Source organism: Lepeophtheirus salmonis, chromosome 1, assembly GCF_016086655.4.
Source record: "Lepeophtheirus salmonis chromosome 1, UVic_Lsal_1.4, whole genome shotgun sequence".
Lineage (NCBI taxonomy): Eukaryota > Metazoa > Arthropoda > Copepoda > Siphonostomatoida > Caligidae > Lepeophtheirus > Lepeophtheirus salmonis.
The window spans coordinates 6,168,798-6,184,313 of record NC_052131.2 but is presented as its reverse complement, the minus strand read 5'-3'; the positions used below and the strand labels follow the sequence as shown (position 1 = coordinate 6,184,313).

The 15,516-nt window shown below is 34.5% G+C and overlaps 3 protein-coding genes across 4 annotated transcripts; all 3 read left to right on the top strand.

Annotated features, from left to right (window-relative positions):
• The first annotated feature begins 1,420 nt into the window (after window positions 1–1,420).
• Window positions 1,421–4,753, top strand: MED15 (mediator complex subunit 15). Of its 2 annotated transcripts, none has more exons than XM_040709642.2 (3): window positions 1,421–2,049; window positions 3,158–3,283; window positions 3,352–4,753. In XM_040709642.2, the coding sequence occupies exons 1-3, from the start codon at window positions 1,651–1,653 to the stop codon at window positions 4,645–4,647; spliced, it is 1,821 nt and encodes a 606-aa protein (XP_040565576.1). In that variant the 5' UTR covers window positions 1,421–1,650; the 3' UTR covers window positions 4,648–4,753. The 2 variants fall into 2 exon arrangements, with proteins under 2 accessions (XP_040565576.1, XP_040565571.1); XM_040709637.2 differs by having other exon boundaries at window positions 1,430–2,097.
• Window positions 4,754–4,833: 80 nt separating this feature from the next.
• eIF3b (eukaryotic translation initiation factor 3 subunit b) lies at window positions 4,834–8,006 on the top strand. The gene has a single exon (XM_040709631.2). The coding sequence runs from the start codon at window positions 5,831–5,833 to the stop codon at window positions 7,904–7,906; it is 2,076 nt and encodes a 691-aa protein (XP_040565565.1). The 5' UTR covers window positions 4,834–5,830; the 3' UTR covers window positions 7,907–8,006.
• A 3,386-nt stretch (window positions 8,007–11,392) lies between these two features.
• LOC121115349 (ras-specific guanine nucleotide-releasing factor RalGPS1) lies at window positions 11,393–15,213 on the top strand. Its single transcript, XM_040709576.2, has 5 exons — window positions 11,393–12,028; window positions 12,568–13,099; window positions 13,551–13,622; window positions 13,689–14,202; window positions 14,281–15,213. Exons 1-5 carry the CDS (start codon window positions 11,752–11,754, stop codon window positions 14,662–14,664), a joined length of 1,779 nt encoding a protein of 592 aa, XP_040565510.1. The 5' UTR covers window positions 11,393–11,751; the 3' UTR covers window positions 14,665–15,213.
• Window positions 15,214–15,516: the final 303 nt, after the last annotated feature.

Genomic DNA, 15,516 nt, shown 5'->3' with positions numbered 1-15,516 from the left:
TTGTCTCGCTCATGGTCTGAACGGAATAGTAACGCTCTGTCCTAATTAATTCAAAAATAGCATCACTTTTATATCCGAAGTAAAAAAATGTGTTTCTTAATTCTGGTGATCGAAAACGATTGATTATTGCCCAGAGCACTTCAATTCAGTCTCAATGGTATAGATGAAAAAAGGGATACAATCAATAAATCCACAACAATAACATTATCCACTCATGGCATATAAGACCTTTGTTATAGGGAAATTTGTACACACAACTTAAATGTGTACTGATGAATAAGGCCGTTACACATTCTCGTCGATGTTATTATCAATACAACCTACTTTGTACAATCAATATAAGAAACTCAATATTAAGATATATTTTTAATATTATACTGGTATCTACCAATATTCATAATTCTCATTAATTATAATGCATCTTTGTTATAGATCTTCTTCATACTCCATAAATAGTTATTAATTACTAATTCTAAATAGTAAATATAATTAAAGAAAAGAGTAAATATCCAATATTCAGAGCTGTATTTAGGTCCACCTTTTCAGTGTTCAGGTTAAGTCCGGTTCCTCATGCTCCGGGTCTATGGGAAATAAGTAAGGTCGTCTAGAACAAGATATATTTTCCCACGAGTTTTTCCTTAATCTTTTAGAACACTAATTTACTTTGAAACTCCATTTATTTTGTGATAGCGTAGTTAGGATTAAAAAGAATAATTATGACAGCTTTGGTAAATAAAAACATAATAGTATATTAAGGCAGGAAGCACTCTCCTTGATTCAGGTAAAAATTGCAAAAAGCAATAATAATCTTTTATAATAACATTTTTGCATCTGTGTATATAACTCAATTTGATTTTCGGCGGAGGTTTTGGACTCTACAGAGCGCCCATTCTAGTTTACTTTGCTTTGATTGTTGCCTTATCGGCGCCCCTCATAAGTTTTTACTCTAGGTAAGAGTCTAGGGGTAGTTTGCCACTTTTAAAAGTTAATTTTAGAACATAAAATTAGCAACACCCCATGAAAAACATATATTAAAATCACTGAGTAGACTTTGAAGTATCACTAGTTCTAAGTAAAATTTCATGTTCAAACAAGTTTTATTATCGGCCCAGTTTTAAAAAGATCATTGAGGTCAATAGCCCCGGCCTGTGTTTGATTATAAAAAATAGTGGCCCGCATTTAATTATCTAAAAAAATACCCGAGGATTGGAAAGCATTTTTTCAAATCTTACAAAAAAAATCTCCTTATTTCTTCATTAAAATTTGTTTTTTCAAAAATTCTTTAATTTGGGGGAGACTATAGCCTCAACCCCCCCCTGTGGATGCCCTCTAATAAATTGTGTAACAACTGATAACCAACTCCTATAAACGCTTGGCCTCGTCTCCCCTAAATAAAGGAAGAATGACAGCCAATGACATCATATAAATTACGTACATAGCAAGTATCTATTTAGCAAGGGTTTTTTTCTCCCTCTTTCCCATCAGTTATAAATCTGTTTATATTTTATTTTATAATAATATAATCTTCTTTACTTTTTTGACTTTAGTTTTAGACTTTTACTTAATTGACTTGTGACTATACTATCGGCCTATAGCTCTCATTGATATCCTCTTAACTCAACTCCGAGGAGAGACTATTTATCCGGCTCGATGATGCCTAACGCAGTGAATAGTGGGGTGGGTGGCAATGGTGTGGAATGGAGTAGCGAGGGCTTTCGTGGAACCATGGTGAAGAAGTTGGAAGAGGCTCTGAGGGATTTGAAGGGGAATGTGAGTCATGCAGCTGCCATTGAAACTGAAAGAAAAGCCTTTAGTGAGGCCTCGAACCGCAACGAATATCTTAGTTCAATCTCAAAGATCATACTCGCCGTCAAGAATCGAACTCAACAACAACAACAGCAGCAGCAGCAGCAAGTACAGCAGGGCTTTGATGTGACAGATCCCACGGCAAGCATGGTTGGAGGAGGGGTTCAACGTCCGGCTTTGACACTTCAGCAACAGCAACAAATACAAATGCTCCAACAACAGCAACAACAACAACAAATGAGGGTACGCGGCAAAGTTGCACCCTCATCTAAAGTCTTGTTGAAAACCGCCGTAAAATCATTTCCTTATTAGTTATTACTTCATAGTTAGGCCATTACATAGTACAAAATCATTTAGTACTCATCAGAAGAGTGGGTACACATCACTCTTACCCATTAATCATTCACCTTTCAATAACATGGGTTCCCTTTAGTTTAATTCCCTATATATTTTCTTATAATCAAGTTTGGAATTAAAATGATCCCATTCATATCTATTTTCTTTGATTTCTAATGTTATATTGAATTTGTTTTCTTTTTCTTTTCATTAGGAACTTATTTGGGGGGCTTTTTGTTTTGGTACTTTTTGAAAATTAGAAACATCAAAATAAATAATCATTTTTTTAATTCTATATCTATTAACATCTTCCGTGAAAATTTCTACATAATAGTTTTGCAGTTATTATAATTTTAAATTAATGCAACTTATACAAAATAAAAATTAACTAGTTTTTTTTTTGTCCAATTGAATAACAAATTCATTAGGGTCCCAAAAGGGTTGCCCTCTGTTAATTTCTTCACATTTACTCTCGTCTTTATTTCGTCAAGAAAAGAAAAATTGTTTCGTTTCGTCTTCATATTCTTATGAAAAAAACAAAAAAAAAACATTCGTTGCCAAATACCTTTTGTCTAGTTATAGCTGACGAAATTAACACTGTCATTAATCCTATAACGTAATGTGTATCATGTTTAATACATGAGTTTTATAGTCCTTCATTTGAAGAGTTTGACAATTATTTGGGACACAAATTTCATGATATTACAAATATTTAATCAATGGATCATTAATTAGAAAAATGCGAATTTCTTACGTATGTCATTCAAATATAATAGGAAACGTATTGCCTTATCAAAGAAGTGGTATAGTCACTTGTTTTTTAAAACATTACAAATCTAATAATTTTAAATCTGAGGTGGAACGAACATTCATCACATTATTAAAATTCATCTAATTTAATATTTTATCTCAAAGAGTTCAATATGAGGAATAATCTTTGGACTGACATACGTGTTTATTCAAACACGGAAATGTTCTTAAACGATATCTTAATATCAAATATTATATTTTTCAGCCCAATTTAATGAATCCAGGAAGCGCTGCAGGAGTGAGTCAACTCCAGGCTCGTCTCACACAAAGAATGCCAAATCCTCAAATGGGCAATATGGTGGGTGGTCATCGACCCATGATGCCTCAGCAGGTTCTTACTTATTAGTCACATCTATTTATTTTCTCTTTTCAATTATGTTTTATTTCATGAAAATGTAGATGGTACCTCAGGGTGGTGTGAATCCTCGTATGTCACAAATGGGGCCTGGTGGAACTCCAATGATGTCCAGTGGCGGAGGAATAATAACTCAACAGCGAGGACCTCCTCCCATGTATATGAATGCAAATACGAGCAACGCCAACACTATTCTACCACCAGGAGGATCTCCCATGATGATGACTAATTCTCCTAGTAGTGGAGGTACGACACAGCAGCAGCAACAACAACAAGTCCAGCCACAACAAGCTCAATTTCTCCAATCCCCTATCAATCAACAGCAACAGCCGCCACAACAACAGCAACAGATGGGAAGTATGCTTTCTCCTGTTAACAATGCCAATAATACCAGGGGGTTGGCCCCTTCTCCTATGTCGACATCTGTTGTAACACCTCACAATGAACCTCCTGGCTCGGTAGAAGATCATCAGTATCTAGAAAAAGTAAGGGAGCTGGGCAAGTACATTGAGCCCCTACAAAGAATGATTGCGAAAATTGGGAATGAGGATCAAGTCAAACTCAGCAAAATGAAACGTTTAATGGACATTTTGTCCAATCCCAACAAGCGTATGCCGATGGAAACCCTTCTCAAATGTGAAACCGTTCTGAAACGAATTATTGTTGATGATAATATCGAACAGGATGGATCCACCGGAGACATGTTTACATCTGCAAACATTAATCCACTCCTTGAGTCTGTTGTTAAACTACATAAACAGCTTCAACAGCCCAATGCAAGTAGTGCATATGTTCCTCTCAATCATTCTCTTCAAAGAACTCTTGGAGCCCCATTGGAAACAATGTATGGTCCAGACATTGGTCCTCCTGTCTATACAAGGAAGCGAAAACTTCTAAGTAAAAAGAAAAGAGACGGAAACGAGTCCTCAAATATACCAGACGTACTACAAGGTGAAATTGCTAGACTTCAGCCTCATTTTAAAGTTAACTTAGACCCTGCAGAAGCATCAAGTGGAGCCCCTCCACTTAAACTTATATGTCAACTCGACGATCAAGATTTACCTCCAGTTCCTGCCATCAGTGTAACTATTCCTAAAAATTATCCAATTTCCTCTTCTCCCCGCCTTTTCACTAACCCTAGTTCTAATGAATATAAAATTACTCCTTTTTTTCAAATGGTTGAAGAGGCTCTTAAGGATCGCTTGGTCCGTATGGCTCCTCATCATACATTAACTCAGCTTCTTAATGCCTGGGAAATGTCAGTCAGAGCATCTTGTTCGCCAAATGCCTTATCTACTATTCAACAAGCGACAAAACAATCAGTGATTCTTGGAATATGATCAGTAAAGATCCATTATCTATTATATTTGTATTTATTTAAATATTATCTACGTATACAAATTATTGAAGTCTAATAAATAAATAAAACTAAGGTAAGGAAATCAACTAGTGAAGACATATTCTTATTAATTTAATATATTTAAGTTTTTAACATTAGATATTATAATCAGTTTACTATATAAATATCTAGAATTTAGGTGTTTCATTTAAGAGTTAGGAGACTAAATTATACTCGTTATTGCATTCTATTAGTCAAGATCTAACAGAATTTTTTATTAAGGATATATATTCCGCTAGATTAATTAAACAACTCTAAATTCCAGGACCATTCACAGCATTCCGGCTCTGCGATCAGTAATAAAGAAAAAATCATTTCATCCCTTCATAAATCTTAACAGATTCATAATGAGTTAATATCATAATAATTCTAAGTTCACATTTTAGTTTCTAATCTTTCTTTCTGTATAATTTGTTAAAATAATACATCGTCACATCATCATAGACAAAATCCAAGAAGAAAACTTTTTGCATTTGATAATGAGAGGGGGGAATTCAAAATATAATTTAGTCTCATGGTAGATAAGTAATTAATTAAGTATACTTTGGATGAATACCTGGAATCTTTGTTAGAGAGTACATTGATATGAGAAGCTTTGTTCGAGATTTTTACTAGTAATTGGTATAGCATTAATATAATGCAAGTTAATTAAATGTACCAATTTTACGCTATATGTCCGGACATCAATTGTTCTACGTTTTTAAAAGTTATATTTATTCTTTAGATTTGTGTATGTATTTTTAGAACTCGACTCGATCCACTCTATGGCTACATACGATAATTTTTTGATCACCCTTAGTAATAAGTGACGATGCTATTCAAACATCCCGTACATTGTACACACCAGATGGATAAAAACTAGCATTATTCTAGCTAATTTGATCTTTTCATCAGTAACTGCTGGTCACACGATGTGCCTCGCTCAATTGTTAAAATAACTGGTTCGAACTCAATGATTTCGAATAGGGTTAATAAATATTTTAAGAATCACTAAACCTCTGAAGGGTAGTCTCTTCCGGTTAACTAAAGCCTCTTTCTCTTTACAACACATCTTGTGAATTGTGCCTGGTATTTTGATTTAGTAATATAAAATAAATTGAAATTCTAAAAGAGGGAATAGCATCATGGACGGGGATATTGATCGTCGAGACCGAGATTTCGATTATATGTCTGATGGAGATTATGGAGAAGAGCCTGACTTTTCGGATCCTGAAGATTATAGTGATGATATCTGTGATGAGGAGCTCTTGGAAGATATTTGGGATCAAAAGCCTAAGGAGTCTGACGGTTTCGACTCTGTGATCGTTGTGGATGGAATCCCTTGTATCGCTCCTGATCGGCACGATAAGCTGAAGAACATAATTCGCAAGTTGTACTCCAAGTTTGGGAATGTGATCAATGAGCACTATCCTTTGGGGAGCAAGAACGAGACGAAGGGCTACGTTTTCCTTGAGTTTGACAATCATGAGTCTGCAGTGGAGGCTGTTCAAGCCACGGACGGAACTTGCCTGGATAAATCTCACACATTCCTTGTGAATCTCTTCTCCGACTTCGTCAAGTATGAAACTATCCCTGAAGAGTGGGAAGAGCCCAAGCCTGAGCCATATCAAGATCAAGGAAATCTTAAGTCATGGCTCTTGGACCAAGATGCTTGTGATCAATTCTCTGTCGTTTCTGATGGAGGCAAAATTGTATCTGTTATTAGCAACACTGTTCCGGAGGCAAAGACTCTTCATACTCGTACTCGATGGACAGAGTCCTTTATCAAATGGAGTCCACTGGGTACATATTTGGCCACGCTTCACTCTAAGGGTGTGGCGCTTTGGGGAGGAGAGGACTTTCATCAAATTGCTCGCTTCTCCCATCGGGGTGTGCAATATATTGACTTTTCTCCAAATGAGAATTACTTAGTTACGTTTAACGCTAGGGCTGTAATGGGCACTGAACCATGCATTGTCATATGGGAAACTCGTACACGAACGAATAAGAGAATATTTAATGTTGATGCCAGTGTTTTGAATGATTGGCCAATTTTCCTTTGGTCGCATAACGATAAATATTTTGCTAGGATATCAGAAGGGGTTTTGAGTGTATATGAGACACCCTCATGTGGTCTATTAGACAAGAAATCAATCAAAGTTCCTGGGATGATGAAGTTCTCTTGGTCTCCAACAGATAATATTTTAGGTTATTGGGTTGCTGAAGATAAGGATGTTCCTGCTCGAGTTACTCTTATTGAGATTCCTTCTCGTAAAGAAATCCGTGTTAAAAATCTATTTAACGTTGCAAATTGCCAAATGCATTGGCAAAAATCTGGAGACTACTTATGCGTGATGGTTGACCGCTACTCCAAATTAAGAAAGGAAAAGGGTCATAAATATGCTGGAATCTATTATAACTTTGAAATTTTCCACATGCGTGAAAAACAAATCCCTGTTGATGGTATCGAGATCAAAGAGACGGTTTCTGCTGTTGCCTGGGAGCCTGTCGGTGACAAGTTAGCTATCATTCATGGTGAACAATCCAACATGAATGTAAGCTTTTATGGAGTCAAGTCCACTCCTGTTTTACTCAAAAAATATGAAAGGAAAAGTGTAAACCATCTGTTTTGGAGCCCTACGGGCCAATTCGTAGTCATTGCTGGTCTTAGAAGCTTAAACGGAGTGATGGAATTCGTCGATACGTCTGATTTTACTAGCATGAACAGTGGAGATCATTTCATGTGCACGGATATCGAGTGGGATCCTACTGGAAGGTATATTATGACTGGCGTATCCTACTGGTGTCACAAAGTTGACAATGGTTATTGGCTTTGGTCATTCCAAGGAAAGATCCTTAAACGGTTTTCCATGGATCAATTCTATCAACTTTGTTGGAGACCTCGACCACCTACGCTTCTCAGCTCGGAAAAAATATCGGAAGTCAAAAAGAATTTGAAAAAGTATTCTGTTGTCTTTGATGCTAAGGACCGTACAAGAATGAGCACTGCTTCTAAGGAGCTCATGGAAAAACGACAAGCGAAGTATAAAGAATATGAAGAGTATCGCTCAGCTAAAATGGAAGAATACATTGAAATGCATGCTCAACGTCTTGAACTTAGAAATGGTATGGATACGGATAAGATTGAAGCCGAAAATGCAGAAATGGAAGAAGAAATTGTTGAATTTTTGGTTAAGGAGCAACAAATCGTTATGGATTAAATTGTTCTATGGAATCATTTTTATAGGAGCTTCATCGTATTTATAATTTAAGTGTAAATGAATCCTATTATGAATATATGAGACATCAACTAAAAGTTAATACTGTTCAATTTTATTGATGAGTAGGGGAAAATAAAAAAGTTTGCGTGCTTCCTAACAATTATTATACAATGAATTTGAAGGTTATTTACGATAGATACACCACGTGATAACGTGACTTGACTTGACCTAGAAATATCTTTTTACAAACGTTTTAAACTATTTGAAGACAATTAAGATGTTTCATGAATATGTATACATATTTCTTACAATTTTGTAAACATATAATTGGATCTACGCCTCCCTCATTAATTGTTAATCGCTGTTACAGCAAAAAATTAGCACTAATTTCCTCAAATGCTATTTCTCTTTAATTCTCGCTTGTAATAAGATAGATCCTGTAGTTAATTGTTGATACCAAAAAAAAAAAAAACCTAATATGGAGTAATTAATTTCTGTTGCAATTCATAATATTATATTATTTGCAGAATACACGTCGATTTTAGCGATACATGATTCTTCATAATTTTGAAGAATATTATTAAATTTGTCAAGCTACGTCCTCAAACCTGATATTTCTTGTAACAATTGATCCTCCCGCCATGTTTTTTTTCTACTAAAAACAATCAAAATAACTTACTTGTAAATTTGGAGCCTATTGATCTATTTTTGTTACGGTGAAAGTCATTTTAGTTTGTTAAAATGGTTTTTTTGTATCAAACTTGGCCATTTGTAGGTATCTTGTACCGTTATGAGTCAGAACTTGTACTTATTATATTTTAGAATATTTGGTTTGTGACTAAAAAATGTTTACACCTTCCCTTTAATCATTCTAAGGGTCAAAGATGTGTTCAATCAGGGGCGTCCGTAGGATTATATATATACCGGTGCGACGAAAAAATATTTACACTTTCAATCTAGAACCAGTTATAATAGGGTATGTCAATAAAATAAAAATAACTAAAATGATGTCTTGGCTACCCTAATCATCGATGAAGCCCCCCTTGGCAGCAATAATGGCTTCCAGGCAGCCAGGGAAGGCCTTAGACTCGTCATGCAACCAAAAAGTGAAGTCCAATGGGTTGTCATCTGCTGAGTAGGGGGGCCACATTTTCTTCGGCCAGAAAGGCAAGTTGTCTTCCTACCACGCCCCTGTCAGGATTTGCGATTCCCTTTTTTTATCAAAGATAATTTTGGTATGTTATGTTAGAAAAAATAGGGAAACCATAAATAATCGAGCACATCTTAATCATCTAGTGTATATATATTATGGACGAAATTTATAAATCTTATCTGCGCCCCTAGTGTATTATATGTTAATTTTATAATGAAAGTACATACTAGTAGAAAATGAACTTATGTATTCATGTCATGGAATGAAGTTATGTCCTAAATTGACTACCTTAAAAAAATCATAGAAATCCAATGTTCACCACCCACTGAAATTCTCAATCCAAAAAATAGTAGTAATGTAATATATTGATATTATGCTAATAAAAAGTAGAAAAATAAAGTTATTACAGTGTTAAGTATAGCCGTTGTAAGTTAATAATATGGGCATTATTTTGATTACCAAAAAAAGATGACACCAATGGATCCGACCCCGATTAAAAGCTCAATGGCTTTACAGTATCTAAAATAATGATAGATAGTACAAAAGCAGGATGATGGAACGAAATTATACTGATAGAAAATAATTATTTAATAGGCACTCTAACTATAATAATCTCGATCAATGGAGTCCCGGACGAAAAGTACAAAGAGGACGGTTAGTCTAAGGCAGTGGTTCTCAACTGTGGCTCCATGTGAGATTATATAAATTAGTGATTTGCCGCAAGCTGAATTTTACTACATGAGTATTTTCGAGTTTTAAAAAAAATCGAGGAATTACGAGCTTTACTCGTTACTCGCTACTTGCCTGAACACTCTAACACTTTTTGCTCCCCAAAAAACTGGTCTGTCAAAAATGTCATATTTTTAAAGTAAAATTGAAACTTGCCATTTTAAAATTTGTGTAGTTCTCTAGAGTATCTGTAACTGAATATATTATATATGTACATATAAAATGATCTTATAATAACAATACTACTAGTATACCAGGAGGACTATAATATATTTAATATAAGGTACTGATGATCATACAATTTTTTTTTCATAATTTATGTTTCATAGATTAATCTAAAATTAAGTTTAACTTATTTTAATCGTGGTCACAAGGTTAATTCAACAGTTTATATAGTCAATAAATCAATATTTTACTATAGTCTTGTTGTAACTTGTAACAAATTTGTGACACTCATTAATAATAATTTATAGAAAATTTAAACGTCTAAGTAATTCCAAGCAATGTCGAGTACTCCCGCTAGTCTAAAAAAATCAAACAAAGATTATTTTTAAGAAGAACTGGGATTATTATGAGTACAATGTAGATAAATCAACACAATTTCTTCCCTTGGAAAACATAAATTCTAAATTTTGCAAAGAAGGAGCAAAGTCTAGGAAGATTTACATTTTATAATAGGCTCGAAAAAAAAAAGAATCTCAATTTTTAAGAGTTTCGAGTAATACTCAGCTTTTTATGCCCACGAGACGAGTTTTGTTTTTTTTAACTCTTTTTTTATTTACTTATAAAACTCGAGTACCAATTTACGAGTTTTGCTAGTTGTTATTTCTATTCACATAATATTATAAAAATATCTTTATCCCTCAAAAATTAAATTATTAGGAGCCAATAAGAGAAACAATATGGATAAGAAATATTATCAGACTTTTGAACTACTCATATAATGGGTAGTTAATATTTAATGTTTAAGAGTTATTGATTATTCTTATAAATAAGTAACTTATAACTTTTAAAGCAGAAATGTGAGGTTATATTATTATTATATATATATTATAAATTATATATGGGCGGCTATACTGTATTTATTCATAAAGCACTAATAAATAATACGCAGCCTGCAGATTTCCCTACTGTTTGGTTGATATTATTTTATTCTTTAGTTCTCTTTCCTCCTTGGATCTTCCCTTAATTCAAATTGTACGGATGTACTGTATTAAGCTAAAACAGAAGCTTACCGAAACGCGCCTTTTAGTTTGAGGAGATACATGGTCCATAGGAACATGGACGGTCGTAGATACATATTTTTACCACGCAAGATGTCGCTTTTTATGATACAACAGAGACGTCACTCTGTCATTTTTCCTTATGCCGTATGCAACTTTTTCTTCCCTTTGCAGAGTTGACTTTTAAAAAGATGAATTTATGGAGCCTGCGTAGTCAGTTATGGAGGTTTAGTCAACACTTCTAGCGGACAAAAAAAGTATCGCCCTGACAGCTACATTTTAGAAATTATTGACCACGCGGCACTGTGCGAGTAGTAGTAGTACATGTTTGTCTCTCGCTCGCTCGCTCTCTTTACGTTTTTCTTTCTTTCTCCCCCTCTCAGCTCCCTTTATATTTCTTCTCTTGAAAGAATTAATAATATGCTGCTGAACAAGAAGAAGTTTTAGCAGAAAACAAAAAAACAAAAAAGAGTTCATAGTTTATTTAGAGTCGATTCTCACTTCTGTAACGCGAATGAATAAGAAGACTTAAGTTAGGAGTTAGGGTTTTTTCTTGTTGGGGATTTCGAGTTGGTTGTTGACTTGCTTGTCGTTGTTGTTGAGGCTGTTAGAGACAAAAAGGAGTGCCTTGTTTGGAATCCTTATGAATGGAACTCCTCTCGACATAGTTGTTAATAAACGCAAGCCTTCTCTCCTGAGCGCCTGATCCTAAGAAGAAAGAGCTGCCTCGCCTCCTCATCATGACTGCTCTCAACTCTCCTTCTTTGGTTCTAAATCGAGACCGTGCCCCCCGCTACTCCTCCTTCCCCCGACATTCCTCCTCCAATGAGAGTGAGTCACGATCCAAAAGCCTTTGCTCCAGACTCACTGCTCCGAATCTACAAACTCTGGAGGCTTCAGCAGAGGCCACTTCCTACTCCTACAACACTGGTCCAAGGATTAAGGGCGGCACCTTGAGGCCTGTCGATCCTCTTAAAATACCTCCGGAAGCACTTGCCTCTCAATTAACGCTATTAGGTAGTAGTAGTACGATCATCATGTCATGTATATTCTCTTTAGAAATCTCGAATCTGAACCCCCTGCAGTCATGTATTTCCTCCCTCACTCACTGCAGATTCGCCTGGAGGTCAGAATCAACATTTTGTCCCCATTTCTTTTTTCTTTTTTTTTACATTTTGTCATATTTTTCAACAAAAATAATAAGACTTAATTTCAACAATTCAATATACGACTTTTAGTAATAATAAAAGATTCATTCCCCGTCTTATCATAAGTAGTAATATATTGCTTCAAAGAGAACTTATTTTTAATATAATGCGTATGATCCGTCCAACGGAAGAACCGTTGTCTCCTCCCTCTTTCAATATCAATGCTAAAAAGTTTTTAATTTGTTATAAAAGTATGAATTACATATTTTGTATAAAATGATTGTAGCAGGCCATTTGACTGCAATCCAATTTTTTATTTTATCATAGATGTTCATATAATGAAGGCTATTTATTAAGGAAAGCAAAATTAGTATGTATAAATGTAAATGTATTTTCTTATTATTTCAGATGCTCCAGTATTTAATGCTATTGCTCCAGAAGAGCTTTCTTCTTGCTCTTGGACCAAAAAAAACAAGCACAGCGTGGCTCCAAATGTTGTAGCATTTACTCTTCGTTTTAACCATGTCTCTTTCTGGACAGTTCAAGAGATATTACGTTATGAGACTCCTAAAACCCGTGCTGAAGTCCTCTCACATTTTATTCGCCTGGCTAAAAAACTTCACGAATTAAATAATCTTCATTCTGAGTTCGCTGTTTTATCAGCCTTACAAAGTGCTCCCATCTATCGACTCAACAAGACATGGAATTGTTTGACTCGAAGGGATAAAACCTCTTTTGATAAACTCGTTGATCTTTTTTCGGAAAGAGATAATTTTTCGAAATTAAGAGATCATATGAATACTACCGCTTTGAGGCATAGAGATTGTATACCATATCTAGGACTTTATTTAACGGATCTTGTTTATGTGGATATGGCTCATCCTCATTCTGGAGGAATTGAACCACCTCAACGGCAACTCAAAATGAATAATATTTTAAGGTGATGATAGGATAATTAAAATTAAAAAAGTATATTATCTATGGTATAAATATGAATGGTGTATTTTGATAGATATTAGGCTAATACTTGATGATTCAGTCTAGTTTATTTGTACTTACAAATTTCTATCATTAAAAAAAAAACACAAATTTGCAATTACGCGCATACATAAGTCATAATATTCCTTGGTCTTCCTCAGTTCCCTTGTTTATCAATGAAAATGAGAGGAATTGATTTTTATATTTATTTAGACTTGTAATCATCATATATCCATATTAATCTTGCCAAGCCTGATACACATGATTGAAAATGAGATTAATGCCATGACCTTTAATGATATATATTTTCTATCTTATGTACATACAATCAATTATGTAATAATAATCCTAATTATAAACTTTTGATTAGTCAGAATGAAGTATACTTAATCTACTATTATTTATAATTATAGAATTGTGTCAGAGCTCCAGCAATCTAGTTACTCGCATCTACAATGCATTCCATTTGTTCAGCAGTATTTAAAGTAAGTAATTGTATTCAAATAATCAATTTGGTTAGTTCATTTACTAATTATGATTGATTTTTATAGGTCTATTCGCTATATTGATGAATTACAAAAATTTATTGAAGATGATCACTATAAATTATCTCTTAAGTTGGAGCCAAATGTATCTCCAGCTGCTTCAAGCTCAAGTTCTAAAGAGTCAGTTCGCACAGATCCTAATTTAATGGCGGAACTTAATCTCTCTCCTGCAAAGGGGAGTTTCCGAAACTCTCGCCCCTTTGTACCGGGTCATAGAAAGTCAAGATCGGATGGAGGAAGTATTTTTCTTGCATGTGGAGGTAGTAGTAGGTCTGGACTTTCAGATGAATCCTGGAAACGGACATCGGATGAAAAAATACGAAATTTATTGGATGACTCTCTAGTTGAGGATCCATCTCCTTGCTGGTTGAAACGGAACGATGATTTCTCGGCATCCAATTCAAATCTGCATATTTTAACCTCAGAAAAGCTTTGCTTAACAGATGTGAAAGAATCAAACTCCATTAATGGAGACGAGGATTCTACTCTCGTGGAAGCAGGGACTAAATGCACATTGCAAGTGAGTGTTTCTAGTACATTGTCGCCCATAGGTATAGCTATCTAATTCCTTGTATATGTATATTTTTCATCATTTCAGGGCATTATTAAAAGAAAAACATTGATTAAAGAGGGTCGTCGACCCACCATGCCAGTATGGCAGAAGTACTGGATCCAACTCTGGGGCTCCTCTCTTGTTTTCTATTCTTTAAAGAAGATGAGCAAGGGACTAGATCGGAGAGACTTCCGTACAGATCCATGCAAATATCAATCTATAGCTGGGTGGATCGTCATGGTCTCAGCTGATCCACATGACTGCCCTGCCTCTTTTCAATTATCCGACCCCTTTCGTAAAAACGTTTATCGATTTCGAGCTCCTAATCCAGAGATTGCTCAATCTTGGTGTAAAGTTCTTCACGATGGTAGTCGAAGAAATCGAAATGATACCTCATCTCCACCTGCGAATCTAATTTCCTTCGAGTAGTGAAGTAGCTCGCTCGCATTACACAACATGCTACTATACATGCCTCTACTACTATTCTAGTTCAATTATACACTATTTCCTTTCTTCCTATCTCCTTATAACCATTATGGAAGAAATGTCCTTTTTAACAATACCTTATTACATAGCTTTACCGACAAATTGAATACTTATGCTTTTTTTTTTCACTTTCCTACTTTTTAGAAAATAACAGTTAGTAGTCTTTCCCTCATTTGTTCGACATGGACTATTTTATGCGATGATAAAAGCAGTTTCTTTTTCTTTGTATATATAAAAAAATAATACTAAATGCTGAGCAACACCATCAAGTTGTAATATGACTTTAAAATTATAATTTAATAAATTCTGAGTTGTTTTTTTCCCCCCTTTCATTGCTGGACAATGACTTTAATCAGAGGTATGTCTACACCAAACACAGTATATTTATATATGAATTAAAATCCCCCCATGGCCTCCTCCTCAGCTCATTGTTTGAGCATATATTTTTATATGAAGGTGAATATATCGTACAAGTTATAAAACAAAAAGAAATACTGCTTCGTCTACATATACACTACCGAGTATTATTATTATATTTATATTGCTGAATGAGTAATTATTATTAGCAGTACGAGCTATACTAGTCTTTTAAAAATATATATATATATAATTATTTATATCCTTGTTATTTATTATAATAATAATGTCTTAAATTAAGTGTGTGCAATATTCTGTAGAAATAACGATCCACCATTTTCCTTTATTTAGGACTCCGTGTATCTATAATCAACTATATTATTACTGTGTCTATTAAGTATTGAGGAAGATTATCTCCAAGAAAGAATCCTCATGTAT

Coding starts and splice junctions, on each gene's coding strand:
- MED15 (XM_040709637.2), top strand. CDS start 1,651: ATGATGCCTAACGCAGTGAATAGTGGGGTGGGTGGCAATGGTGTGGAA. Junction 2,098..3,157: donor AAGTCTTGTTGAAAACCGCC/GTAAAATCATTT, acceptor TATATTTTTCAG/CCCAATTTAATGAATCCAGG. Junction 3,284..3,351: donor GACCCATGATGCCTCAGCAG/GTTCTTACTTAT, acceptor ATGAAAATGTAG/ATGGTACCTCAGGGTGGTGT.
- eIF3b (XM_040709631.2), top strand. CDS start 5,831: ATGGACGGGGATATTGATCGTCGAGACCGAGATTTCGATTATATGTCT.
- LOC121115349 (XM_040709576.2), top strand. CDS start 11,752: ATGACTGCTCTCAACTCTCCTTCTTTGGTTCTAAATCGAGACCGTGCC. Junction 13,100..13,550: donor AAAATGAATAATATTTTAAG/GTGATGATAGGA, acceptor TTATAATTATAG/AATTGTGTCAGAGCTCCAGC. Junction 14,203..14,280: donor GGACTAAATGCACATTGCAA/GTGAGTGTTTCT, acceptor TCATCATTTCAG/GGCATTATTAAAAGAAAAAC.